General features: G+C 49.0%; 4 protein-coding genes across 11 annotated transcripts in view; 2 read left to right on the top strand and 2 right to left on the bottom strand.

Annotated features, from left to right (window-relative positions):
* Positions 1-17,569, bottom strand: part of RNASE7 (ribonuclease A family member 7) — a 21,096-nt gene extending 3,527 nt beyond the window's left edge. Inside the window, exons 1-3 of one of the 3 annotated variants that reach the window (XM_037834456.1) lie at positions 17,477-17,569; positions 8,671-8,762; positions 2,705-2,832 (exon numbers count right to left, since the gene is read on the bottom strand). The gene's annotated coding sequence lies outside the window, so the exon portion shown is untranslated. Of the gene's footprint in view, positions 1-603; positions 2,342-2,704; positions 2,833-8,670; positions 9,156-17,476 lie in introns of those variants that run through there. The other 2 variants (XR_005216498.1, XR_005216499.1) reach the window with 2 other exon arrangements.
* On the top strand, positions 6,109-10,162 carry RNASE13 (ribonuclease A family member 13 (inactive)). Of its 2 annotated transcripts, XM_037834459.1 has the most exons (3): positions 6,211-6,298; positions 8,015-8,452; positions 8,695-10,162. In XM_037834459.1, the coding sequence occupies exon 3, from the start codon at positions 8,703-8,705 to the stop codon at positions 9,162-9,164; it is 462 nt and encodes a 153-aa protein (XP_037690387.1). In that variant the 5' UTR covers positions 6,211-6,298; positions 8,015-8,452; positions 8,695-8,702; the 3' UTR covers positions 9,165-10,162. The 2 variants fall into 2 exon arrangements, with proteins under 2 accessions (XP_037690386.1, XP_037690387.1); XM_037834458.1 differs by lacking the exon at positions 6,211-6,298 and adding an exon at positions 6,109-6,144 and having other exon boundaries at positions 8,015-10,162.
* Positions 10,180-17,525, bottom strand: TPPP2 (tubulin polymerization promoting protein family member 2). 2 transcript variants are annotated; one of them, XM_037834454.1, is made up of 4 exons: positions 17,477-17,525; positions 12,354-12,595; positions 11,926-12,079; positions 10,180-11,119 (listed from the first exon to the last, which is right to left on the bottom strand). In XM_037834454.1, exons 2-4 carry the CDS (start codon positions 12,524-12,526, stop codon positions 10,934-10,936), a joined length of 513 nt encoding a protein of 170 aa, XP_037690382.1. In that variant the 5' UTR covers positions 12,527-12,595; positions 17,477-17,525; the 3' UTR covers positions 10,180-10,933. The 2 variants fall into 2 exon arrangements, with proteins under 2 accessions (XP_037690382.1, XP_037690383.1); XM_037834455.1 differs by lacking the exon at positions 17,477-17,525 and adding an exon at positions 16,385-16,596.
* NDRG2 (NDRG family member 2) lies at positions 16,147-24,992 on the top strand. Of its 4 annotated transcripts, none has more exons than XM_037834449.1 (17): positions 16,147-16,229; positions 17,819-17,884; positions 18,619-18,699; positions 19,035-19,076; positions 19,514-19,619; positions 19,841-19,961; positions 20,156-20,218; positions 21,237-21,297; positions 21,514-21,600; positions 21,824-21,880; positions 22,055-22,158; positions 22,622-22,666; positions 22,953-23,004; positions 23,254-23,301; positions 23,537-23,572; positions 23,740-23,791; positions 24,032-24,991. In XM_037834449.1, exons 3-17 carry the CDS (start codon positions 18,625-18,627, stop codon positions 24,196-24,198), a joined length of 1,116 nt encoding a protein of 371 aa, XP_037690377.1. In that variant the 5' UTR covers positions 16,147-16,229; positions 17,819-17,884; positions 18,619-18,624; the 3' UTR covers positions 24,199-24,991. The 4 variants fall into 4 exon arrangements, with proteins under 4 accessions (XP_037690377.1, XP_037690379.1, XP_037690378.1 ...); XM_037834450.1 differs by lacking the exon at positions 16,147-16,229 and adding an exon at positions 16,814-16,885 and having other exon boundaries at positions 24,032-24,992; XM_037834452.1 differs by lacking the exon at positions 16,147-16,229 and adding an exon at positions 17,157-17,321 and having other exon boundaries at positions 24,032-24,992.

The raw sequence follows: 24,992 nt of genomic DNA, 5'->3' as shown, positions 1-24,992 counted from the left end.
ATAGCTGTTCTTTTAAAAAAATAAGGCATTGAGGTGAAATTTACACAACATAGAAGTAACCATTTTTAAAGTGAACATTTCAGTGGCATTTAGGACATTCGCAACTAGGTGCGACCACCTTTATCTAGTTCTGAAACCCTTCTGTAGCTCCAAAGAAAAACCCTTTCCCATTAAGCAGTTCCCCACCCCTCCTTCTCCCCCCCCCCAGCCCCGCCCCACCAAGCTCCTGGAAACAACCAATCTGCATTTTGTCTTTATGGATTTATCTAGTCTGTATATTCGTGTAAATAGAATCATATAATATGTGGCTTTTTGTATCTGGCTTCTTTTGCTTTGCATAATGTTGTCAAGATTCCCACCCACACTGCAACATATATCAGAACTTCCTTCATTGAATAATATTGCATTTTATGTATATACCACATCTTGTTTATCCATTCATCCACTGATGGACACTTGAGCTTTTTCTACTTTTTGGCTATTGCAAATAGTGCTATTGTGAATATGTACCTGTTTGAGTACCTATTTTCAATTCTTTGCATATATACCTAGGAATGAAATTGCAAGTTTGTGTTGTAATTCTGTTTAATTTTGAACAACTACCAAACTCTTTTCCACAGTGGTGGAATCATTTTACATTCCCAGCAGCAAGTTATGAGGGTTCCAATTTGAGATAATCAGTATTTTCATTTTCAGAATTCACATGTAAGTAGTAGGTGATCTCAGAATCTCAGGTTCAGGTTCATCCATACAGTCAGCAAATATTTATTGAGCACCTACTATGTGACAAAGTGGGATATTTCACCGAACAGAAAAGACAAAATTCCCTATCCTTATGGAGCTTACATTCCAGTGGAGACAGACAGTAAAAAATAATTGATATATAAATGATAAATTTTGCTAAAAGTGATCATTGCTAAGGAGAAAAGAAGTACAACAGGGTGGGGGTGAGTGGGCAGTGACTTTAAAAATGGTCCTTGAAGTAGATGACTCTGGAGCAAAGACTTGAAGGTGCAAGAGTAAACTTGGGCTTGCCGGGAGAAGAATGTTCCAGGTAGAGAGGGAAGCACTACAAGGGCCTTAAAGCAGATGGGGGCCTGGGTGTTCAAGGAAGAGCAAGGAGCCCATTGTGGCTGGAGCAGGTAAAGAAGGGGTCAGAGGACTGGAGGCCAGATCACAGAAAGCCTTCGAGACCATTGGAAGGACTTTGACTTCTACTCCGAGCACAATGAGGGGGTGGGGGTGGGGGTAATCTGGGAGGGTTCCAAGCAGAGGGATGAAAAGTCTGTTTGTTCAAAGGCTCACTTGGCTGTTGTGTGAATTACAACTGTAAAGAGCGCCCATAAACCTGTCTTAAGGTTTGTGTTCTGGCCCAGAATTTAAGGTTTAGGAAATTGGGGTTTTGAGGCCAAGAGGACATTATTTTATTAGGTGAAGAGCCACCACTGTGGGTCAAGGATGAAAGCTTCAGAAGAAATAATAGTGTTGGAGATGGGAAACACCACTAGATGGCAAGAGAGGATCAGAAACAAAGAGAAGCAGCTCTCAGGGGCCTCTGGTTTCCCCTTAGTGAGGCCCTGGCTGTGGGGACAGCCATTCACTGCTTTCTTAAGGCACCTGAATCTGTGCAGATTGAATTTGTGGATATGCTCCCACTGCTGTAGGAACACAAATGTTTTGGAGATAAAAATCCATGGTTCAAAGCAGACTTTGTGGACGGAATATGTATCAGCCTGGGTCAGCCCAACCTGGGAGTGGAGGCTGGGCTGGGGAGGAGGGAAGTAGGAGGAAAGGGGTGGAGGAAGAGTGGGCCTGAGGAGGAAAGCTCATTTGAATTCCTAGCCCAGACTCCTTCCTACTTCCAATTATTCTAGAGTGAGATGTTTCCAAACCACGATTTGAACTGCCCTCTGCTCTTGTGTTTTTCTGTCATTATAATTATCCTAGTTTGCTTTTCAACTCCATTATGCTGAGTTCTCCAGAAGGCTGCCTTAGTACTAGGTGAAGGTAAAATAAACACAGCCCTACTTCTCAGGTCAAAGAGAAAAGAGAGTAAAGGTTTGAGTTTGCACACAGAAATTGAAGGGTTGTGCACCATCTGCACAATTCAAGCTGAAACCCCTACTTTGGCTTAATTGTTTAGATAAGGGAAGTGATTTCATTTATTTATTTTCTTAAACTATAGAGCTTCGAAGATGTGCTTCATTTTGCATGTGGTAGGATAATTCTTCCATTTCCCCATCACTGCATCCATGGTGCAAGTGGAACACAGGGAGGGAGGGGGACAAGGTCAGGAAGAACGAAAGAAGTCAGGCATTAGGCCAAGGTCTGGTCAGCGAGTCTAGCAGAAGGGAGAGGAGAAAAATCAGAGAAGGGGGATCAGAAGACAAACTGGTGGGAGAGAAGATGAGAGGAAAGAAAGACCTTCAAAACAGGCAGCCTCTTTGCAGAGGAATGGGGTAACTTCCCCAGCCTCTTTATCTATGGCCATAGTCCCTGCTCTTGGCCCAGGCTTTCCCCTAGGCCTCTGCTGTGTGTGTTTTTTTAAGTCGCTGGGGAGGGTGTTGTGAACATCTCCACAGTGCCAGGTGGATCTCTGCCTCTCTTCCCCACAGGACAACAGCTGCTGCTTCCTCTGGCCACTGTTGGGAGGGGATTTGGGGAGGATGGGAGAGAGGAGGACCGGACCTGGATCGGGGCCCACCTTTCAGAGCTGAGCCTCTCTCTCTCTTCCGGAGTTCCATACAGCCTTTGGATGCCAACGGAAAGCCCATGAGAGTTTCTCTCCAAGCAGGAGCAGATCCAAGTTCTGTATTCCTAATTTTGTTGATCCTAGGATAAATAAAGGTAGTGGGTTCATTCCTGTAGATGGTGAGAGTGAAACATACAGCAAGTTGGGGTCAGATGTGGGACTCTCTTCGGGTCTTTGAATTCTCATGACCTTTCCTGGAACAGCTGCGAGTCTGGAGGAGGCGGCACTGACTGAAGGTTGGAATCCTTGGCTCTCAGACCAATGCCTTTAGGCGAGCCAGCATGTAGGAGAGAGGGACCTGGTCTGGGAGCGAGAAGCTTCACCAAGTCACTTTCTTATGCAAAAGCTATTGCCAGCTCCCCATTTATCTATAGGAAAAGTATATACCACAATCTGGCAAACTGTCTTTCCAACTTTATCTTTGACTTTTCTCCCACTGAGTGCCTCGAACCCAGTCAGGCTGGTTTTCTCCCTATTCTCAAACATACATTTCACAATCCTCCTTTTCTTCACTTAACTTTCAACTGTCCCTTGCGACCTATCCCAAGGTCCCAGGGTGATGCTGACCCTCCCAATTCAGAGAGATCTTTCACACCTCTAAATTCCTACAGCACTTACCATCTTCAAGATGTATAATTTTCTACCTTGAATCACTGCATATATTTATGTTTTTCCTACAATTTGTACTGTCAGTTATCAAAAGACAAGCACAACTTGTTACACTTCTTTTACACTACCCACAGGACATAGCATAGTGTCTTGCATACCAGTGATCCTAAATGATTTGACTTCTGGATTAGAAGGCATTTGCTCTGCTCCTGAATGATGCCAGTCCCAGGTGGGACCACAACCAAACACCAGGGTTGGTTATCAGGTTCAGGAATGACAGTGCGCTTCCTGGACTTCAATCTGGGGTTGAGGTGAAGCCATAACAAGAAGGTTGAGATGAATGAAATAAGCCTTTGTGCTCAAGGACAATCCAGGAAATATCTATCACACAATATCTCACTCGTTGAACAACTTGAGTTGGATGGGGTAAAAATTGATGCTACTGAGATTGTGGTGAGCTTACTTGGGGGCAAAATCTTAGGGTTTCGCTCTATCACAGCTTGCACCAGCCACCCTAGCTAGTAGTTCTACATATGGCAACCGCAGTGGGGGGTGGGAGGGGTGCAGGTGCAGGGAAGGAAGGGGAAGAATGTGTAGATGACCACACAGAAAGGAATAACTACTTTACAGGACAAATAGAGTTATTTTTCAGTGGTGGACTGTCAGTACAACTTTTGCAGTTAGAAGAACCAGCACCATAACAAGCAAAATCTGTTTCACAAAAATATTTCCAAGTCCTAGATGTTGACCAATCAGTATATAATGTATATATATAATGTACAAGGAAGTCTACCCTTGTTAGGAAAACTGATTCTTTTAATTAGATCATAGTTTCTCAATCTCAGCACTATTTACATTATGGTCCAGATAATTCTTTGTGGGGGGCTGTCTTGCATAATGAAGGATGTTTAGCAAGCATCCCTGGCCTCTACCTATTAGATGCCAGTAGCACTCCCAAAATGTCTCCAGACATTACCAAATGTCCCTGGAAGCAAAACAGCTCCTGGTTGAGAACCAGTGAATTAAACATAGACCTTGAGCAAGCTACTGTCCCTCTCTAGAACTTAGTTTCTTCATCGCTAGAGTAATTCTTGGATATGTAAAGGCCAGCATAATGGGGTAATGATTCCACCAATGTCAGGCTTGGGGAGCTGATGAAACCATGACAATAATGTCAGAATGGATGACACAATCCTATGGAAAAGAACCCCTAGGATAGGATTTTAAAGATCATACCACTGAGACTGCAGTTTGGGATGGGAAGGCACATCTCTCAGTCCCCACCTAGCACTTTTTCTGACCCTGTGCTAATGCTTTTGTAACATATGTTCATGCATGTGTCTCCTACTGAATTATAAACTGGACTGGAACTGTCGTATTTATGTTTAAATTTTCCCATATTTCTCATACTGTTTTTCAGATAGTGTCTAACAATTATTTTTAAAAAATCATTTAAAAATAATCATGTGGGGCATGGCTAATCATAGAAAGCTTCATGGCAAAGAATTTTAAGCCAGGCATTAGAGGGGATGTTAAAATGGCAGAGCAGGGATGGGGGAGAGGCACTAGAGTGGTTAGGGAAATGAGAAGCTTTACAGATGTCAAAAGTGAGTTGGCGGTATATACCTGGAAGAACTGAAAGCAGGGACGTGAACAGACATTTTCACACCGATGTTCATGTGGTGTTATTCACAATTGCCAAAAGATGAACGCAACCCCAAGTATCCATCAACCAATGAATGGATAAACAAAATATGTACATCTGATGGAATATTATTTAGTAGTAAGAAGGAATGAAGTCCTGAAGCACACAACATGCATGAACCTTGAGGACATTATGTTGAGTGACAAATCAGATGTGAAAGGACAAATATTGTATGATCTCACGCAATATGAACTAATTACAATTTGTAAACTCAGACATAAAATCTAGAATATAGGTTACTAGGAGATAGAATAATGCCAGAGAATGGAGAATGGTTGCTTAAAATGTGAAGAAGTTTTAACTAGGTTGAACTTAAATGTTTGGAAATGGACAGAGGTTATGGTAGCACATTATTGTGAGCATAATTAACAGTGCTGAATTGTGTGTGAATGTGGTCAATAGGGGAAGTTTAGAGTCATTATGCCAGCAGAAGGAAAGTGAGAGTTTAAAACATGGGACTGTATAACACAGTAAATCTTGTGGTGGACGATGACTGTGATTAACAGTACAAATACAAAAAAATTCTTCCATGAAGTAAAACAAATGTACAAAACTATTACAAGGAGTTTAATTGGTTAATTTAAACTATCTTAACAGTTTAAATAATAGAGGGGTATATGGGAACAAATCACCTATTGCAAACTATGGACTGTAGTTCAATAACAATATCTTAATATTTTTTCATGTGACAAATGCGAAGGGTCAATGATGGGGGGAGGATAAGGATTATGGGATGTTTGGGTGGGGTGTTCTTTGTTTTTTTTTTTTTGGAGTAATGAAAATATTCTAAAACTGATTGTGGTGGTGAATGCAAAACTATGTGATGATACTGTGAGCCACTGATTGTATACTTTGGATGGATCATAAGGTGTGTGAATATACTGCAATAAAATTGCATGTAAAAAAAGTCAGTTGGGAGAAAATGGGGAAAAAGTGAGTTTCTGTAGAATCTAGGAGACCATATCCAGTTACCCATTTATGGTTAAACAGCACTTTCATGCTTCTGTCTCATTTCCCTCTTGCAGCTTCATGAGGTAAGGAGGATACCCCATTTTACAGAAGAGGAAATAGAAGCTCAGTAAGTCATCTGACATCAAGTCCTGAGTGGTGTGGATGAGGGGAGTAAAGAGCATCAGTATGTGGGTGGGGAATGAAGGAAGAGGAAGAACAAGAGACGTGAAAATCCCTCTCCCCTTCAAGGAAGCTGCAGCCTTGTACGGAATAGGGAAGAGGTACCATGGGTCAAGGCTGGAATCACAGTGTGGTCAGCTTCCTCAAAGCAAGGCCTGAGTCAGTCAAGCTCAGGCACCACCCTCAGCATGGGTTGCACTCAGCGTTTTACCATGTAGGCTGAAGGATGCAGAAGAGCCACCTGCCTGTGTGGACTTTACCCTCAATTTGTTGGCTGTGCACACTTCCCTGGGGAGGTCTTCTAGGCAGAGGCCTCTTACTGTATGACCTCTGGGCTGAATCTTCCTGTGAGCTAGCTCAGTGGAACAGATGGAGGGGTGGGGTGTGGGAGGCAGCATTCCAGACACAGGAGACAGCATGAGCAACATGGAGGTGGGGTGGGGGCACAAAGTGGGAAGCAGGGAGGGATAGAGATGCAGTTGGACAGATGGGCAGAGACCAGATCATGGAAGTTCTTATGTCCTATGAGATAAAGTATGGACTGTATCCTATAAGAAACAAGAAGTCATCCCACAGTTTTAGGCAAAAGTGGGGGCTACATTTTCACTCTGGCAGTTGTGTGAAAGATGTATTTGGGTTGAGCCTTATTGGAGTTGGAGAGTGTGTGTTGTCCAGGAGAGAGGAGAGCCTGAACAGGAGAAGAAATAGGATTGGAAGGGACTGATCTGGGAAAATTTTTAGGTTAGATTGTCAGGATTTCATGACTGATGGACTCATGCTTACACTGAGTACTCACAATGGGCCAGGCACCAGGCAAAGAGCTCTTTATATACACCTTAATGAAACTTAAGGACACAATGAGGTATTTTATCCCCATTTAACAGATGAAGGAATTGGAGCTTCTCATGGTTTACTAAACTTACAGTGAAGGTACACAGCATATCAGCAGTAGGGCCAGGATTTGGCACCTTGTCTGTTTTACTCAAAAGCCTCAATTTTAGCCACCTCCCTCCATAGGGTCACTCGGGTTTCTAGCATAGGTAAGTGAGGAAACTGAGATAGAGAACACAGGAGAAACAAGTTGTGGAGAGGATGGGATCAGTTTTAGACTCTAGTTTGTGTCAGGAAGAGCATGTTTGGGGGCCTGTGGAATGAGCAACAAGATGCATCTTTGCGGCTTTGCCTATACCATGGGCCTTGGAGCACTGAGTGTTCTGTATTCTGTCTCCTCTCTCCCACTCTCCAGAGTGAGAGAGACGAGACTCTCCTAAGAGGAAGACCACAAGATATATGGCACCCTGCAGGGAGACAGGGCTGAGAGGCCTGTGGAAGGCAAGGATTAGACTCCAGGGGAGCCAGCCCTTTGGTTGCTGATGAAGTGGCAGATGTTAATGAAAAAGAATGTCGGGAGTCTGACCCTTTCTCCTGCATGACAAACTACCCAAGGAACAACCAACAGCAAGAATCCAATCAGGGGGCCCAGATGCCCTGAGGTCCAGGCTGTGCTGTCTAATCCAACCTGGCAAGTATGAAAGGCTTTAGGGTCAGCATGTGTGCATGACCAGGAGTGCATCTACAGCGCCTGAGCTTACAGATGAGGGGTGCTGGTGTGCTTGGAGTGAGGGTGATGAAGAGAGAAGTCCATAAGGAGGGCTTCGATTCTCAGCCAGTGCTCTTGTGGGAGGCCCCTGTGCACATGGCCTCCTGGGCTTCTGTGAGTGGGAAGAGAGTAGCAGACCCTTTGTTCTGTAAGGATCAGGAATAAGAAGCACTTCTTTTCTCAGAAACATGATGGTGTTTTCCTTCTCACCTTTCAGGGGAGCAGGGCCTACAGGCCAGAGAAAACATCAAAGAAAGCCCAAGAACTTAAGAACTTCTGGCAAAGACATTGGCACTAAGTGTTCTGATGACACTAAAAAGGAGGAGACCAGATAGCCTGTCTCTTTCCTCCTACGTGTCCAACCCCCTCGGCACAGGGACTGCTCAAACTCAGAGGACATTCCATCCTTCCAGACTGGTCTTTATCCAGAAATCTTTCTGACCTCTTCTCACCTCTGGGCTGTTCTTGGCCTCAGTTTAGAAGAATCCTTGGCCCTGTGCAGCAGCTCTTCCAGCTCCTGCCTTTCCTCTGAAATAGTCAGAGAATCATCAGCTCAGCCTGAAGGGGTAACCAGGGGGCCAGGGATAATCAGGAAGAGTCTCTCAAGGACAAGGAAGATCTCTTGTTCTGTTAAGTGTTGCTGCTCACGGACTAGGTAAGGCTGAAATCCTCAGGTGGACCAGGGGCGAGGGTGGAATGGCTGAAGGGGGTCGACCAGCTGGGTGACTTTGGGCAAGCATCTCCTCTCTCTGGGCCATGAGGACCTGGGCTGGATGATCTTTGAGGTACCTTCCAACTCTTAAGAATGTAGGGGAAGGAACATAGGGAAGGCTGGGGATGCTGGAGCTTCTGGGAAGAGAAGCAGACTCTTACCTCCAACCATCTCAACTCTGCCAGCAGGAGGAATGGCACCAGCTATGGCCTGGCTCCTTTTCTTCCAGCTTGTTCTAGAGTCAGCTCTGGTCCTGGATATTAACAAGCTGAGTGCCATCAAGAAATTCCGCAACATATACACCGACTACCCCAAGGTTAACTACCCAAAAGGTTTCCAGGGATACTGTAATGGCCTGATGGGCTACGTACGGGGCAAAATGAAAAGCTGGTATTGTCCAGGCACCCATTACGTGATACATGCCCCATGGACAATCATCCAGACATTCTGCAAGTACAGCGATAGCTTCTGTGAGAACTACAATGAATACTGCACAATCACCCAGGACTCCTACCCCATCACAATCTGTTCCCTGGTCCCCAAACAGCCGCCTACCAGCTGCCACTACAATAGCACCATGGGCAACTACAGGATCTACCTGCTCTGCTCCGGCAAGTATGATGCTGAACCAATTGATATCATTGGCATCTCCTAGGGAAGGGGCGCTTTAATTCCAAACCACCCCCTACCTCCGCCACTATAGGCCAGCCTGTCCCCATTCCCAAAATTCTGAGCCCTGGCACAGGCTTCTTCCCTAATTTCTATGGCAGAAAGGGCCCCTTCCCAAGAGACCAGGCAGGTCAGAAAAATGTCCAGAACTTTGGCCACCATGTGAAGTTATACTGTCTTCTAGGCCTTTTCCAATTTGCCTCTACCTCCCTACTACCTCCATCACCATCCTCCCTCTCCCAGGCACAGTTTTACCCACCCAAAAAGCTGACTCTGGCCAGTTGGCAATGACTGTCCATCCACTGGGCCAGATCCTGAATCCTGGATGGAGGCCCAGAGCCTCAGCTCACACCATGACAACAGGCACCCAGCTTCCACATCTCACCTCTGCATCCCCACCACCCTTCTCTCCTCAGTCTTCCCCACTTCCCTTAGACCTGCCCACCATCAGTCACCCACACAGGGAGTGTCTATCTCTAGCTATAGGAATCTCCTCGAGACCCTTGGACTCATTTTAGCCTCCCCAGAATCTCCCTCAGTTCCCAATATACTCCTCTCTATGAAATCATTGATTCTCCTCTTGTGCAGCCTGCCCTTTCGTCCCTCCTTCTACCACGGAGCTCAGCGCTGCCTCTCCCCGACACTTCCAACCTTCTTTGGTCACCCTATCTTCCTTTTTTCCCACCTCTTATTTCCCTCTCATCCTTCTCAACCTGGTTCACTGGAATTTCAAGTTACCTTCTCTGTGATCCATTTCCCCAAAGTTTCCTGTTCATTTTTCTTTACAGTAGCTCCTTACAACACCCCCCTGAACTCCAGTTGACAAGGCACAGGATGAGGTAGGCCTAGCCACAGTCACATAAAAGTTTTATATAAGATATAACCTTTGGGGGAAACTGGGTGAAGGGTACGTGGGACTTCTCTGTGCCATTTTTGTAACTTCCTGTGAATCTATAATTGTTTCAAAATAAAAAGTTAAAAAAACAGATATCTGACTCAGTCCTGACTTACTTTTTCCTCAGTGCACCAGAATGACTCCTCTTGATGGCCTGGAGACACCCACCTCTGGCTATCTTCCCGGGCCACCCTTGGCAGGCAGTAGGACCTTCTGCTCCATGCATACCATGATGGTGACGGGGTGGGGTGAAACCTAGTTCTGGGCCTGGTGCTGAAAATGGATTCTCCCTTCCTCCCAGCTCTTAGGCAAACTCATAATAAGAGTCAGGCTGAGCAGATCCTTGCCCCACCCTAGTTGGCTTCTATTTGTCCTCTAATAAAACCTGGATCACCACAGATAAGGAAGGCGGAGGGACTGGGAAGTGTCTAGTAGGTGGTACCTGGGAGTCATAGTATGTCAAAGCAAGAATTGCTATTCCCTTTTGGAAGGTACAGGGAGAGGATTAGCAATATGTAAACACAAGTGGTAAATACTTTTGTCTCCACATCTGGTTCATCTCTTTTCTCCAGATATATTCTCCAGTCTCATCCTTAGAAGCAGCTGTTGGAGGGGAATGCTAATTTATGGCTGGGAGGCATGAGGCTAGGCAGGGTGAGGGGTATGTGGCTGGAAACCCTGGTTTCTTGAGCTCTTTCTTCTCTTCTCCCTCTCTCTACATCAAGGGGTCCAGCTGTCCCTAACCCTGGTGGAAGACAGGGCTCATTGGCTGCTGCACACACAGATGTTTATTGTTTCTCAAGCTCCTTGGTGTTGAAGATGTAGGGTCAGGGGCTGGCAGGCTAAGATGGGGCTCCCTTCTATTTGCTCTTCTTATCATAGGTGCCAGCATCCTTGTAGCCACTCACGTAGCCTGAGTTTTCAGTCACCTCTTCCCGTCCTGCAATCCCCTTGCCCTTGCCACTCTCATCAAAGCGTTCCTTGTGGGTGCCGGTGTACTTGCTGGTGTCTGTCAGCTGGTCCACTCCGCCTGCTGCTGTTGCTTTCTGCAAGTCAGAGGATGAGTTGGAGCCCTCTTCCCTCCCCTCCACTGTCACATCCCTTCTCTAAGTCAGCCTTAGATACTGCTGGTGCTTGGAGCTCTTGCTCTGCTCCTGGCATGGAGCTGCTTTCTTAGCGCCCGGCTGCAGCTGTGGGCAGGAACTATGGCAAATCTAGTCAAGTAGTCATGAGGAAGGTGGAGTCTGGTGTAACAGGAATGTGTGGGAAGAGGGGAGGGAGGGCAGGTGGACTTTTCTGTTTCTAGAGGAGTTATTCTGACCAAGCTGCTGCCAAAGTATTTCAATCCCAGACCCACTAGGCAGGGTCCCTCCTACTGGGAAGGACCTACTTGAAACTCAGACTGTAAAGAGCTTTTACTACAGAGGGAGCAACTGGGGGACAGAGGGTGGAGGAGAAGCAGGAGGTCAGAGATTAGATCTGATAAGAGCAGGAGGAGTAGTTAGGAATCAGGCACCAAGTCCTCTGCACTCAGTGTCCCCACAAAGCCACCAAACCTTAGCTGCCTGGACTCAGATACTAGAGATGTGGGAATGAGTCTAAATTTTACTATTAAAACAGCCATGGGCCATGGGCAAGCCACATCCCCTCTCTGGGCCAGTTTCCTCACCTGTGAAATGACTAGATGACCTCTAAAGCCTGTCCCCAAACCAACAGTGCATGGGAGGCTTTCTGCCATGACTCCTACACTTACACCACTCGCAGAGGTTAGAGACAAAGGAGGGTGGGAGACTGGAGCAGCCAAGATTTAGGGAAGTAGGGTCAAGGATTAGGGGTGAAGAATGTTACTCACAGTAGTACCAGTGGTGGCTGGATCCTTGCCCTCCATGAGTTTATAAATGTTCTCCAAGGCTTCGTCTGAGGCCTTGCTCTTGAACCGCTTCTGGCCCAGCTCCTTCATTGCTTCCTGGAACTGTGGAAATGTGATGGTTCGAGCATTCTTGGCCCTGGGCAGTCAGACAGAAATCCAGAAACTTTGGAACATGAACTCCTCCACCTTCCACGGTCCAATCCTTCCCTTATTCAGATTTGGCCTCTTTTGCCTTATCACTGAGTATCTTGAGATGCAGGGAATAGCCCAGTGCCAGGCACCCAGTAGGCGCTGAGTAGGCCCACTGCAAATGCTGTCCTACAAACAGAGTGGAAGTTCCAGGTCCCACTACCAGCAAGGTTCTGCTCCTCCCTCCCCACTCTGGGCCTCTGTTTCTTTGGTCCCTTTACTTGACTTTGCTGAACACGATGTCCACATCAGTGGAGGTGACGATCTTGCCATCCATGATGCCACAGTCTTTGCACAACTTGGAGAAGTTCTTGTTGGTAATTTCAGTGCCACTGCTTGACGATTCTCCGAAGACAGCAAACCTCTGGAATGTTTTCTTTGCTTCTGATGCCATGGTCAACAGGAGGTGGAGGAGGGCGGCAGGGGGGCAGACTCGGGGGTGAGGGAGGAGGGGAAGGGAGGACTGAGAAGTAATGAGGAGGGGCTTAAGATAAAATCAGAATCAGCAAAGAGAACAACCCTCACCCCCTCCCTGCTGCTCTCTCATCCCTCTCCCCTTGCTTCCCACCCAACCCACCGCACTACATGATCAGTTTCCCCTTCCAGGCAGGGATAATAGCATGGATTCTACAAACTGAATAATCATCACCACCACCCCTTCTCTGCCACTTTTGTGCACCTAAGAGTGACCGGATGATATCTGACCCTTCCCAGCCTTTGAATATAAGTGTATGCAGGTATGCAGGAGCCAGCTGGCTGAGGAGACTGTGTGGCAGGGAGAAGGAAGCTCCTATGACCTCAGCAGGGTTTTGTGACATCACATCTGGACCCAGCCATGGCCCTGTTTTGGGGGAGGAGGCTTTTGGTCTCCTTACATTGCATGCTGCATCTAGCCCAGTGTCAACCTTCTGCCTTCTCCAGATGATCCAAATTCCCTCATCACTGCAGCCCAGCTTAACAGTCCTCTGTGCCCTGCTCAAATTGCCTTTTGTTTTGCCCCCTGCCAAAAGCTGAAGAGAGCCCAGGGAAGGGGTTAATGAAACAGGTTGGAATCAGTCCAATGTTGTGTTCCTTTCTAGTCTCCAGGCCCAGGATTAGTGACTGACATGGAGAATCCCACTGACTTGGGCAATAGGAACTTTAAATGGCTTCCAACGTTGGGCCCAACATGGAAAGAGAACAGGTCTTGTGGTGTAACAGATCTGGGCAGGTCAGGATAAAATAGGTCAGGGCGAGGGTGAGTCTCAGACTCTGAAAATTCTAACACATAGGTTTCTTTGCAGATGAAGGACAATTCTCAGGGGTTTTTCTTTTTGACCATCTCTCCAGCAAGGAGCCTTATAGATGGACGAACTTGAGGGGTCCCAAAATAGACCAGATAGCTTGGTGACTTCTCTCTCCTTCTTATCTAATCAGTCACCATTTCCTATCAATGCTTTTTTCCTTGTCTTCCAAATCCATTCATTTCCATTCCTATTGCTTCCACCCTTATTCAGTCCTTGTTTCACATTTGGATGACTACCCTGGCTTTTAGTGAACTTCTTCCCCAAGTATAATGGTTCACCCTCACCACCCCATAATCCATCTCTAGTCCTCCCATTGGATTAATTTTCACAAAACAATATTTTCTACCCTTACTCCTGATCAAGAATATTCTGTGGCTCTTCATTTCCCATTTTTTTTGGCCTGGCATTCAAGGACTTTTACAACTTGGCCCCAATCTACCTTATCAATTATCACCCTCACTAGCATTATTCTAGTGGAATAACACTCTCACTAGCATTATTCTTCAGCTCAGGCCATAGTGGCCTAATGAAAATGTCCTTCCAAGGGTACCTGGTAGTGGAAAGAGCATAGTCCTTGGAAAGGAATGGATCTGGGTAGGGGGTTGAATCCCAGTATGTCATCTACTTGCTGAGTGGCCTTGGGTAAATCACTAAATATTTCTAAGCTTCAGTCTCCTCATCCATAAGGTGGGGACAATAATACTTATAGTATTGGGGAATAATATATGGGAACTGCCTTGTACCTAGTAGCTACTATTCAATTCTTCAAAGTAACTTGTGCATTTCTGTCTCCAAACTTTCCCTCCTGCTCTCTCCCACTCAAATACTCCACCACTGCACTCCTCGTAGGTGGTTCACCTTCTCTGAATTATAGTAAGATAATGGTTCCCAACTTGTGGTCTGAAACCTCAAGGGGCCCTGAAGGCCATATGTGAAAAGAAGGCTGATTGTCAACTGGGCGAATAATGTCATGAACATGTAGATGTTACTATAATAAATGCAAACGTTGTAATTATCAGAATACCGTACAAACTTATTTGAAATTATTGCTGCATTCATGGCTTGTCTTTAGGTGTACTAAAACCAGCATGGAAATCTCTGATCTCTCACTTGAGAAGGATGGGAAACTATTGCCATAGGACCTACTGTCTAAACAATTGATCTTAATTATACATCATTTTCCTTAACTTTTTCTGGGCTTATCCCTTTTGACAACTCAATCATAACCTTCTAGGGAGAGTGTGACTAGACTTCTCAGAATTCTTTGCAGTTTCTACAAAATGGCATGCACACAGCAGGTACTTAAAACTGTTGCTTAGTTGACAGTATAATTTGAATTTGCTTCTGGTCCTAAGGAAGGAAGTCAGAGAGAGATTGTCCCTGTTGAGCCACTTACTCTCAGGTCAGGCCCAGAGGTATCCTGACACCTAAGACCCTATCTGACTGTGAAGTCAGCTTCACTTCTGCCTGCTGTAGGCTGGGACCCTTTTGCCTAGGAAGCAAACAGATCCCAGTGGAAATTTCCCACCTCCTCCCTGCCCGCCCGTGGGCCCCTTATCAGGTTCCCCCTGAGTCATCCTGACCCAGAGACGAATTTAGATGCTGGAGCCTCCAGGTCCTCCTCCCTCCCCTATTCCAAGTAAGACTACTTTAGACACATCAAGGAAAGCTGAAGACAAAATGTCTCACTCCAGCCTCTCTTTCTCCCCCAGGTCTACTAGGGTTGGTGAAATCTTTCTTTTCTGTCCTATGTATCATTAGCTATGATCTTAATTCCAGCTAGTTTTTCCCTGTGCAGGAGTGTTAAACTGGGATTCAAAGGGGAGAGGGACTAGGCAAGGAGCCAGGATGCCCAGCTTCTGTGCCTGTTTCTAGGGAAATAATTATGGAGGGAGTTGGGGGAATGTTCCAGAGGAAAACTTGGGTGCTCCATATTGGTGGATGTAGAGGGGCCGTTTAGTTTGGGAGGAGTTGAAGGCTGGGTTTGATCCTGACCAGTTCTCCTATTCTAGGTCTCCTCCTTCCTCTTGGCCCCTCCTTTTTTCCAATCGATCCTGCCAAGTGGGGATGAAAGGGGCATTGATGTTCCTTGGATGGGGGGAGGGGGTTGCGGTAGGTGAGGGGGGTGGTTCCCAGGCAGGATGGAGGAGGGCAATTCGGGGGTCCTGGGGAGGCAGTTTGTGCAGGCGTTGAAGTTGGCAGCTTGAGTTCCATTGGCCATTGTTTCCACCTGGCCTGGTGCCCAGTCCCCGAAATGGCAGCTAAGGAACCAGGCCAAAGAGGTGGGGACCCCGAAGGTGGGGGTGGGGGATGTTAGAGGGGCAGGTGGGAAAGATTCAATTTTCTTTTGCCTAAGACAACTTCGAATCCCCTTAGCCACATACCATTCCTCTGAGGGGCAAGAGAGGGTAAGCTGGGGGGCCTGGGCGGGCAAGGAGATTGGCCCCTCAGCATTGCGAGTCTTGCCCTCCTTCTCTGAGCCGGACTGGGAGGGGTTAGTACGGAAGCCACAGGGTCTCTTGGGTCTCAGCCCGGGACACGGCGTCCTCCCCAAGCCCCGATTCTACCCGCACAGAGTTAACTCCGCCCCTGTGCCTGTTTGCCCAAGAGTCAGAGCCCCTGGGGGTCCCCCGCCCCTCCCCGGCACCCCCTCGGGGCCTTGACCCGGGGAGTCCCCTTAGGCCGTCCCCCCCCACCCCCGCGATCTCCCTCTATTTATAGCGGCCCCCCGCATTCCCCGCCCCCCTCCTTGTTTTCCAACTTCTCATAGAGCAGCCGGGAGCAGGCGTCGGAACGCAGCAGACAGAGGAGGTACCAGGGCCCTGGTCGCGCAGGATTCGGACCTCCCGCGCCCTCGACGCCCCCACCCCACCCTGTGCTGGCAGACTTAGCCCCTCCTAGCCTCGAGACCCCAACTTCGTCAGCCGCGATCCCCGCCCACCTCCTCCTTCCTTATCCTAGCTCACTGTTTGCAGGCGGGCTGAGCAGAAGTCTTAGGGTGTCAGCACCCTGGGTTTGTCTGCCCCATCTGCTCCCACCACTGAGTTTGGGGGCAAGGGAAGGGGCTAGAGGGCAACAGGCGGATTCGGGTCACCAGTGGGGGCGGTGATGAGGAACGGGAGTGAGGATCCCTCGCAGGGCTGAGGGATCCCCGCACAGCCCATACTGCCCCGTTGGAGGGGATGTTGTGGAGAGCACTAGCAGAGCCTTAAGGCACCCAGCACTTTGTTTTCCCTCGAGTCCCCCCTCCCCACCCCCTGCCAGCCCCTCCCTGAGCGGCAGACTGCTTGGGAAGGGGTACAAAGGCGGGGGGGCGTGTTTACTGGGGGTCTGGGGCGGATCTGCCGGGAGCTGTCGGCCCGTGGGAGGGCTAGGGCGGGCCGGGGGCGGGTCCGTGGGGAGCCTGAGCCGGGGCGGGCCGCAGAGTCAAAGGCAAGTGAAGGTGGAAGCGGCCGCGGCAGCAGCAGGTAGGGGGAGGGGCAGGCGAGGGGCCGCGGGGCCTAGATGGCGCCCGCAGCCACGCGGGGCGGTTCGGTCCCAATCCCCGGGAGCTGAAGGTTCAGGGAAAGGGGCCCGCAAGGAGGGGGCGCTCGGCTGCTGCGCACAAAGGCGGGGGCTCTGTGAGCGGCCGAACGTGTTAGGGGCGTGCGAGAGGTTGTATCCAGGGTCCAGGGCGCTCGGCGCTGGCCGCACTCGAGACTCTGTCCCCACGCGGACTGGCCGCGTGTCCAGACTCATAGGGGCCGGGCCACTCCCATCGGCCCTACCCATCCCTTGCCGCCTGGCGCTCGACCACTGTGGGCCGTCGGTGGGAGCCTGGAAGGAGACTGTGGGACAAGCACCCCCCGCCCCTTTCTCCACTCGCGGGACCTAACAAGACCTGGGTGGAGGAAAGAAGCGAAGGCACGAGGCTTTTTGTTTGTTTTTAAACAGTGGAGGGAAACAGTCACGCGCTGCAAGTCTCATCACACTGGAGAGCTGTCAAGAAATCTTGGGGATACCCTAGTTCCCCATTCTAGTTAGTAGATAGGAAATTGAGGCCATGGGTAGTGACTTACTGGGGCAAGGTCACACTGGTAGCAGCAGAGCCGGGACTAGAATCCAGAGGTTCTGACACAGGCCACGCTCTTTCCTCCACATCAGCACTTCCTTCTCTCCTCCCCACTGCCTGCAGTGATACCTGCTCTGCATGTTGCGCCGCAGGCCCCTCCAGCCTGTATTGATTTTAGTTGAAGGCTGGAGAGGATGTGTTCTCTGGACTCCGGGGTAGAGATTGAGGAGGGTTAGTGACCCGGGAGGTTTAGTGACCCGGGGAGTCTGGGTCTGGGCTGTGGCTCTCTGTCCCTAAAAGGCCCTGGTCTGTTTCCCATGTCATTCACCTTATGGCTGTGTTTTCTCAGACCCCGGAGCTGGGAGGAGCAAGAACCCTGACCCTTCCCCATCTGCATCTAGCCAATAGGAACCCAGTAAGTGACCCCATCCCCCCCAAACTGCTGGCCCCTTTCCGTGTATGATGGCACAGTTACACTGCTCCTCACCCACCCTCCTAACGTTGAATGTATGCTCATTTATTCACAGTCCAGAGGGAAAGTCTTGGAAGAAGGGACATTGGGATGGTTGGACAGAGATGTCCCTCTTGCACTTTTGTTTTCCCCTTCCCCCTTTGTCATGTTACTCTTTAACATGTTAACCCCTTTCCCTTTGAGCTGTTGACCTTGGAGCTTTAGTTGAAAGTCACAGTCAATTGTGAACTCGCACTACCCTGTCTCTTGGTATCCTTGGGGTACCCAGTCCCTGAACCACAACTTTCACCCCCTTCCTAACTAATTGGGAGTGTGGGGTGGCCCCTAAATATAGCCTACGAAACCTGAGCTGCATTGCTGCCTCACTCATGGTATTTCTTCCATGGTGGGGGAGGGGAACTCCAGGGGTGTGGCTGTTGAGGAGGTGGCAGTGGGGATGGCCAGTCTAGAGAGAACTGATGGCTAATTGATGGCTTGATTTCTCTTCCATGACTCCTCCTCCCATATGGCCTGCAAATGGAACTGGGGGCAGGAAGAGCTGTGTGTGTGTGCCTTCAACTCCTGGGTCCCTCTGCACCCTGCACTGTCCTGTGCTAAGAGAGGAAGCCAGGTATTCTGGAAGATGTAGGGGTCTGGAGGCAAAGTCCCTCAGTCTCCTTGTTTTCTCACCCTTCCAGGCCACCATGGCGGAGCTGCAGGAGGTGCATATCACAGAGGAGAAGCCGCTGTTGCCAGGACAGACACCTGAGGCAGTCAAGGTTATTAGAGACCGTCTGACTCCCTATGCCCAAATTCCGTACCTCCAACCATTCCCCTCACCTCCTGCCTTCCCAAATCCATTGACCTCCTTCTAACCCACACCCCTACTTTCTCCACCTCTTCCAATGTCTCTCTCCCCTTATACCACAATTGGGATCCAGGCCCTTGTCCTGTCATTACGCTAACCTTCATCCTCTCCATGTCTCTTTTTGTCAATCTCTTTCTGTCTTTGGTCTCTGTTGGTCTCTCTTTACCTACCTCTTTATCTGTGTCTGTCTGTCCATCTGTGACTCTGTGTGGTTGTGTGTTTCTGTCTGTATATGTCTCTCTCCAGGAGGCTGAGTTAGCTGCCCGAATCCTCTTGGACCAGGGACAGGTAACAGCTTGGGGCACTCCCAGGGTGGGAGGAGGGGCTCTCCTCTCCCCCCACCAGAGGGAGAGAGAGAGAGAGAGAGAGAGCGAGAGAGAGAGAGAGAGAGAGAGAGAGCCCCTACCAGGCTCTTTCTCTTCTCTTTGCTCCCTTTCCTTCTATTTCAGTCCTTTCCCTTTCCTTCTTTTCCCTTCCCATTCCTTTCTCTTCCTATCTCATAGTTCCTTGAAGCTCTTCAATCCTTCATTATTCTTTTTCGCCTTCAAACTCATCTTCCATTGTCATCTTTTCAGAAATTAAATTCTTGGTGACCCTCTTTTTCATTCCCTATTCCCTTCTCCTCTCTTCGCCCCCACCCTGACTCTGACTCTTGTGTAGCCCTTTCTTCTACCTTTTTTCCTCTTAACCTAACTCCTACCTGATGGTGACCTGTTTTCCTGCAGACTCACTCTGTGGAGACACCTTATGGCTCTGTCAGTTTTACTGTCTATGGCACCCCCAAACCCAAACGCCCAGTGATACTCACCTACCATGATGTGGGACTCAACTGTAAGGAACTTCATTCCCACTATTTTCTGGGATGAGGCTGGGGGGAAGGGGAAAAGGTGAGGGTGAGGGGTCAGTGTGGGCAGGAAGGGAGCCATGGGACACATCGAGGAGAAGCTCTCTCCTAGTCTGATTGTGGCATGAAAGAAAGAGTGTGGGTTCTGATTTGGGAGACACTTTCCCCTCTCTGATTCCACTACGGGGGTTATGTGGGTTCTCTCTAGATAAGACTTGCTTCCAGCCGCTGTTTCAATTTGGGGATATGCAGGAAATCATTCAGAACTTCATGCGGGTTCATGTGGATGCCCCTGGAATGGAAGAAGGGGCTTCTGTGTTCCCTTTGGGGTAAGAATTAAGTCCTTACCCTTCACCAGACTGTTAGGTACAGGGCAAATGTGGGACCAGAAGAGGAGGAAAGGAAGGGCAGGGTGATTTGGGGAGAGGATGAGTAGGGCATCTTGAGGTGGGGGGGGGCAATGGGGTCAGGTGGGGGGGTGGGGGCAGGTTGTTATCTTCCTTAACATTCCCCTCTTCCCCAGGTATCAGTACCCGTCTCTGGACCAGCTTGCAGACATGATCCCCTGCATCCTGCAGTACTTAAAGTAAGAGGCCTGGGGACTCCTCCAAACCAGAGCTCCCTTTCCAACACAAGGAGGTCCTTAGGACTTCTTTGTTTACCATAGTTCCTGGGCTGGTTTTGGTCTCTGGCCAAAATGTGTCCTTCCTCCTCCATGCTCCCACCTTGGTTGTTGAGAGGAAGGGGTGGGTTTGGAAACTTAGCTAGAGTCAGCAGAGTAGCCCTAATGGGTGAAGGAAGGGAAAAGGAAGGGTCTTTGCTTGGTGCTGTTTTAGGCTGAGGAGGGGCTTCTCAGATCAGGAAGCTAAAGAGGAAAAGGAGGGGGTGACATAATTCCCACAGAACCAGATAGACCTGTCTCTTCCATCCCTCTCTGCCCACTCCCCACCCTTCCCTTCCATGCGCACACCTGGGGAACTGGGAGCACTATGTGTGTGTGAGAGAGTGGGAGGAGGAAGAGAAAGCCAGACGTGGCTTCCATGGTCTGCAAAGTGAGATACTGATGACTCCTGGGCTCTGTTCTTGCTTGGCGTTTCTTAGGCACCATGGCCCAGGCAGCGCTGGTTCACTTCTTTGCCTCAGTTTCTCCTATTCTCCTTGTTGTTCACTAAAGCTGTCTTTTTTCATATCTTCCCTAAGTGTCCCTTCTTCCCATTTCAATGGAAGAACCAGGAACTAAAACAAAACAAGTTGAACTAGCTTCTGAAAATTAAGAATGGACCGAGCTATATAGCAAAACAGTGTGGTTGGTTGGCTAGAGCAGATGGGTGTTTCTTTTCAAGATACTAGCTCTCAAAGAGGGAGCTGGGGATAGGCTTTAGGGATCTACACTCTCTACTAGTGCCAATCTTTAGCTCCTTGACACCTTCCTTTTTCAGCATTCCCCAAAGAAAGGCCACTTTCTATCCTTTGCACCACAGCCTTGGGAAGGAGGGTGAGGATTGCACCACAGCCTTGGGAAGGAGGGTGAGGAATTTGGAGGGACTGTGCTTTGGCAGGTCCTGGATACCAGGGCCTATTAGACATATATTTCCCTCTCACAGTTTCTCCACCATAATTGGAGTTGGTGTTGGAGCTGGAGCCTACATCTTGTCACGATATTCTGTAAGAGATGAAAAATCCCAAAAGCGGGAAAGGAGGGTTCAGGGCCCCTGGTGGACCAATTCAGAGAGTATTGTTTACTAGTGGGGAGGGGAAATATTTGTGAGGGAGGGGAGGCAGGTCCTAGGGGAGCCAATGAAGAAGAGTGGGTGGATCTCAATGAAGAAGGGAATAAGGCCATGCCCTGTCTCTGATTTCCCTTCCTTCTGCTGTCCTCAGCTTACCCACCCAGACACAGTAGAGGGCCTGGTTCTCATCAACATTGATCCCAACGCCAAGGGTTGGATGGATTGGGCAGCCCATAAGGTTTGGAGGGGCCTGAGGTTTGAGGTGTAGTGTGGGAGTTCCCTTTGTAAGGGTCTGCTGGGCTGTGCTAGCATAACTGAATGGCTTCTGAACCTCAAGGAGGACGAGGAGGGGGTGATGGGGCAAGAAAATGATGCTGTGTCATTGGATCCAACAAGATGGGGCTTGTGGCTTTGCCTGGGTCCCTTCTCTGAGCAATGTCTCACCTGCCCTTTCCTCATAGCTAACTAGCCTCACCTCTTCCATTCCGGAGATGATTCTTGGACATCTTTTTAGCCAGGTAGGTCGTTGTGGAAGCTGGAGGGAGTAGAGGGTATCAGGAAGGGCTTGAATGCTTGGTATGACTGCCCCACCTGGGACAGGATCTGAGAAGGAAGGAGGTTTGCCCACTCTTATCCAGTAACTGCTGACTTCTTTTCCCAACCCTAATTTCCCTCCCTTCTCTCTCCTTCAGGAAGAGCTGTCTAGAAATTCTGAGTTGGTACAAAAGTATAGAAATACCATTACACATGCACCCAACTTGGAGAACATTGAACTGTATTGGAACAGCTACAACAAGTGAGTGGGCATGTGAGAGAAATGTAGAAGCAATAAGTGGGGGTCATGGGGAGGCAGAGAAGTAGAGTGAAGTCTGAGAAGTACGAAGTGTGTAAGGAGGCCAAGATTCAGTGTGCAACTGAGGCAACTAAGGACAGACCCAGTGGGAGGAGTTATGAGGAGCTTTCTCATGTTTATCTCCCTTGGCTTTTTGGATTCCCAGAAGTGAGATGATCTCCTGTCTTTGTGCTTTTCCTTTTCCTTTGCTGCCTTCTGACCAGGCATCTGGAGCACCAGTGACTAATGACTACAGAAGTTGTGTATGGGGCCTGCCTGCTGCCTTCCCCTTTGGTTCCCACATTTAATCACCAATATTTGACCACCATTTTTGTGAAGAAGAGCGTCTCATGGGGGAGATAGCTTATGTCTGAATGGATAGCATTGCCTACCTAAAATTCCTCATCCTCTTTTAACCCCTTTCTAGCCGCCGAGACCTGAACCTTGAGCGCGGAGGTGATACCACCCTCAAGTAAGATTTTAAGAGATAAGGCTTTGCCCTTCTTCAGCTGTTCCCTAGGAGTGTATACCCCTTAGAAGGAGAGTCTTTTGCCAGGGAATTTCCTTGTCACCTTCTACCCTACCGTATTTAGCAAATCATCTCCCTCTAGTTCTCCCCCACTTTAAATCCTTAGGTGAACAGGATTCAGCAGTCTGTTTTCTTTCTGGAGCCAGACATTTTTCCAGCTGGTCTTTGGGAAGAGGCAGGTGAGGGAGTGCCAGGGCTTCATTGCTTCCTCCCTGACCCTCTGCCTTAGGTGTCCTGTGATGCTGGTGGTAGGAGACCAAGCACCCCATGAAGATGCTGTGGTCAGTAGGGAATTTTGGGGTGGGCAAGGGAGGGTTGAAGTCCTAGAGTGGTTGTCAGAGGGGTATCTTGCCAAGTTCTATTTGGAACAGGGAGAGCAACTTTGTGGAATTAAGAGTTTGATTTCTGGTATGGAAGAAATGGGTAGGGGGCTGATAGAAAAGGGACTGGGGTCTCCGTCCCTGGCTCCCTTGGAGTGGTGGAGCCACAGGGAGCATGACCTCATTCATTCAGCCTCCTACTTACTCTAGGTGGAATGTAACTCAAAACTGGACCCCACCCAGACCTCTTTCCTCAAGGTCAGTAATCCTAGTCCATGCCCAGTCTGACTCCTGGTCCCCTGGCCCCAGCCTTATACCTTCTCTAGATTCAGCTTCTAGGCCTCTGAGGTCCTGCATGGGAGCAAGTGGGATGAACGAAGGAAAAAGAAAAAAATCCCAAGGGGCTGGAGTGAGGAAGGTGGGGAAGAGAGACCCTTTCCTACTCTTCTGCATAGCTCATTTTCTTTATATGTTTGTCACTATTTCTGTACAGATGGCTGACTCTGGAGGTCAGCCACAGCTGACTCAGGTGAGCACCCTGCCCTCCATGGGAAGGGGAGGTTGGATGGGATATTAGTGAAATGGAACTCTGCCCTTTGTCACACACAACCCCTCCCCACATGTGCCACAGCCTTGGGCTTCAGCTCACCTTTTACCTCACCTTTCTCCCTCCCTCTCCTTGTCAAACTTCCACAGCCAGGCAAGCTGACGGAGGCCTTCAAGTACTTCCTGCAAGGCATGGGCTACAGTGAGTATGGGGGTCTGAGGCTATCGTGAGGACAAGATACCGCTGGAGAGGAGGGATGGGCTCTGCAGGGGTAGAACCATTTCAAGTTAATTCCTGGACTCACTACCATCTGCCAAACCAAGCTCATCAACACTCGTGTCCCAGTTACAACTCCAGTCTCCACCCAAGCACCCCACTGAGTGGCCAGCCTCCCTTCCCCTTCTCCTCTCTGACTGCCTGGTTCCCCTCCTGTCTTCACAGTGGCCTCTTCTTGCATGACTCGCCTGTCCCGGTCTCGCACAGCTTCTCTGACCAGTGCAGCATCCATTGACGGCAACCGCTCCCGTGCTCGCACCCTGTCCCAGAGCAGCGAGTCTGGGACTCTCCCTTCAGGGCCCCCTGGGCACACCATGGAGGTCTCCTGTTGAATGACCTCTTGCTGCCCTGTTGTAGGACCCAGCCCTCACCTCCCCCAGCACTAACCTGGGAGGTGCATCAGGGCATTGGGCGAGAGTGATCAAGGGAAGATGGGCAGACTATGCAGGGGAACGTCCTTGATCTTTGCTACCCTAACCTTGACCTCTAATCTGTGATTCCCCTCAGCCTGGGAAAGATGCCCTAATATCTCTTAGGGATCCAGGCTCCTCTATTATCCTCCCCTATCCTCCATTTTGGTGTAAGGTAGAGAGGGCATGTATCCCTTCTCTCTGTTCTAGATGTCCTTAGATGAGGGATAAGAGGTTGCTGTAATTGTCTGGATGCCTCCATTGGACTTTTCCTACTTATCTCCTTGCAAGGAGAAGGGACTTGGGGCTGGAGCTCCATTCACCAAAGCTGATTTGGTTTCTCATTAACCCTTTAGATCTCTGAAGGGTATGGGCCTGAATAATGAATGTGTATCAGGGGGAGGCTTGCTGGTTGGTTAGTGGCCCACAGGATGTGATAGGGATATCCAGTGTGCAGCAAGAAAGTTGGAATGGGAAGTGGTGGGCAATGAATGTGTATGGAGGAAGATTGGAGCTGGGGCTATGGGAAGGGGCCTGAGGCCATTTGGTTGCACTAACTTCAGTAGTTGTTAGTGTGTGTCTAGAGTGGGAAGGGGGAGGGAGCTGAGCTTTGGCGGGGCTGCTTGGGGCTTGGCTTAGGGGTGGGAAGGGCTCCCCTGGGGCTATGATCATACTGTGTTATGTGTGGAAGGTGCCTTCCTGTCTTCCACAACTCC

The sequence above is a fragment of the Choloepus didactylus genome, chromosome 4, assembly GCF_015220235.1.
Source record: "Choloepus didactylus isolate mChoDid1 chromosome 4, mChoDid1.pri, whole genome shotgun sequence".
Taxonomy (NCBI): domain Eukaryota; kingdom Metazoa; phylum Chordata; class Mammalia; order Pilosa; family Megalonychidae; genus Choloepus; species Choloepus didactylus.
This window is presented reverse-complemented; position numbering and strand designations above follow the sequence as displayed.

Bases quoted from the DNA above. Each gene is read 5' to 3' on its own strand.
- RNASE13 (XM_037834458.1), top strand. From the start codon at position 8,703: ATGGCACCAGCTATGGCCTGGCTCCTTTTCTTCCAGCTTGTTCTAGAG.
- TPPP2 (XM_037834454.1), bottom strand. From the start codon at position 12,526: ATGGCATCAGAAGCAAAGAAAACATTCCAGAGGTTTGCTGTCTTCGGA. The intron at 12,080-12,353 runs GTAAAGGGACCA...CTGACTGCCCAG, and splicing joins ATCGTGTTCAGCAAAGTCAA to GGCCAAGAATGCTCGAACCA. The intron at 11,120-11,925 runs GTGAGTAACATT...TCTGACTTGCAG, and splicing joins CAGCCACCACTGGTACTACT to AAAGCAACAGCAGCAGGCGG.
- NDRG2 (XM_037834450.1), top strand. From the start codon at position 18,625: ATGGCGGAGCTGCAGGAGGTGCATATCACAGAGGAGAAGCCGCTGTTG. The intron at 22,667-22,952 runs GTAAGATTTTAA...CCTCTGCCTTAG, and splicing joins GGAGGTGATACCACCCTCAA to GTGTCCTGTGATGCTGGTGG. The intron at 23,792-24,031 runs GTGAGTATGGGG...CTGTCTTCACAG, and splicing joins CCTGCAAGGCATGGGCTACA to TGGCCTCTTCTTGCATGACT.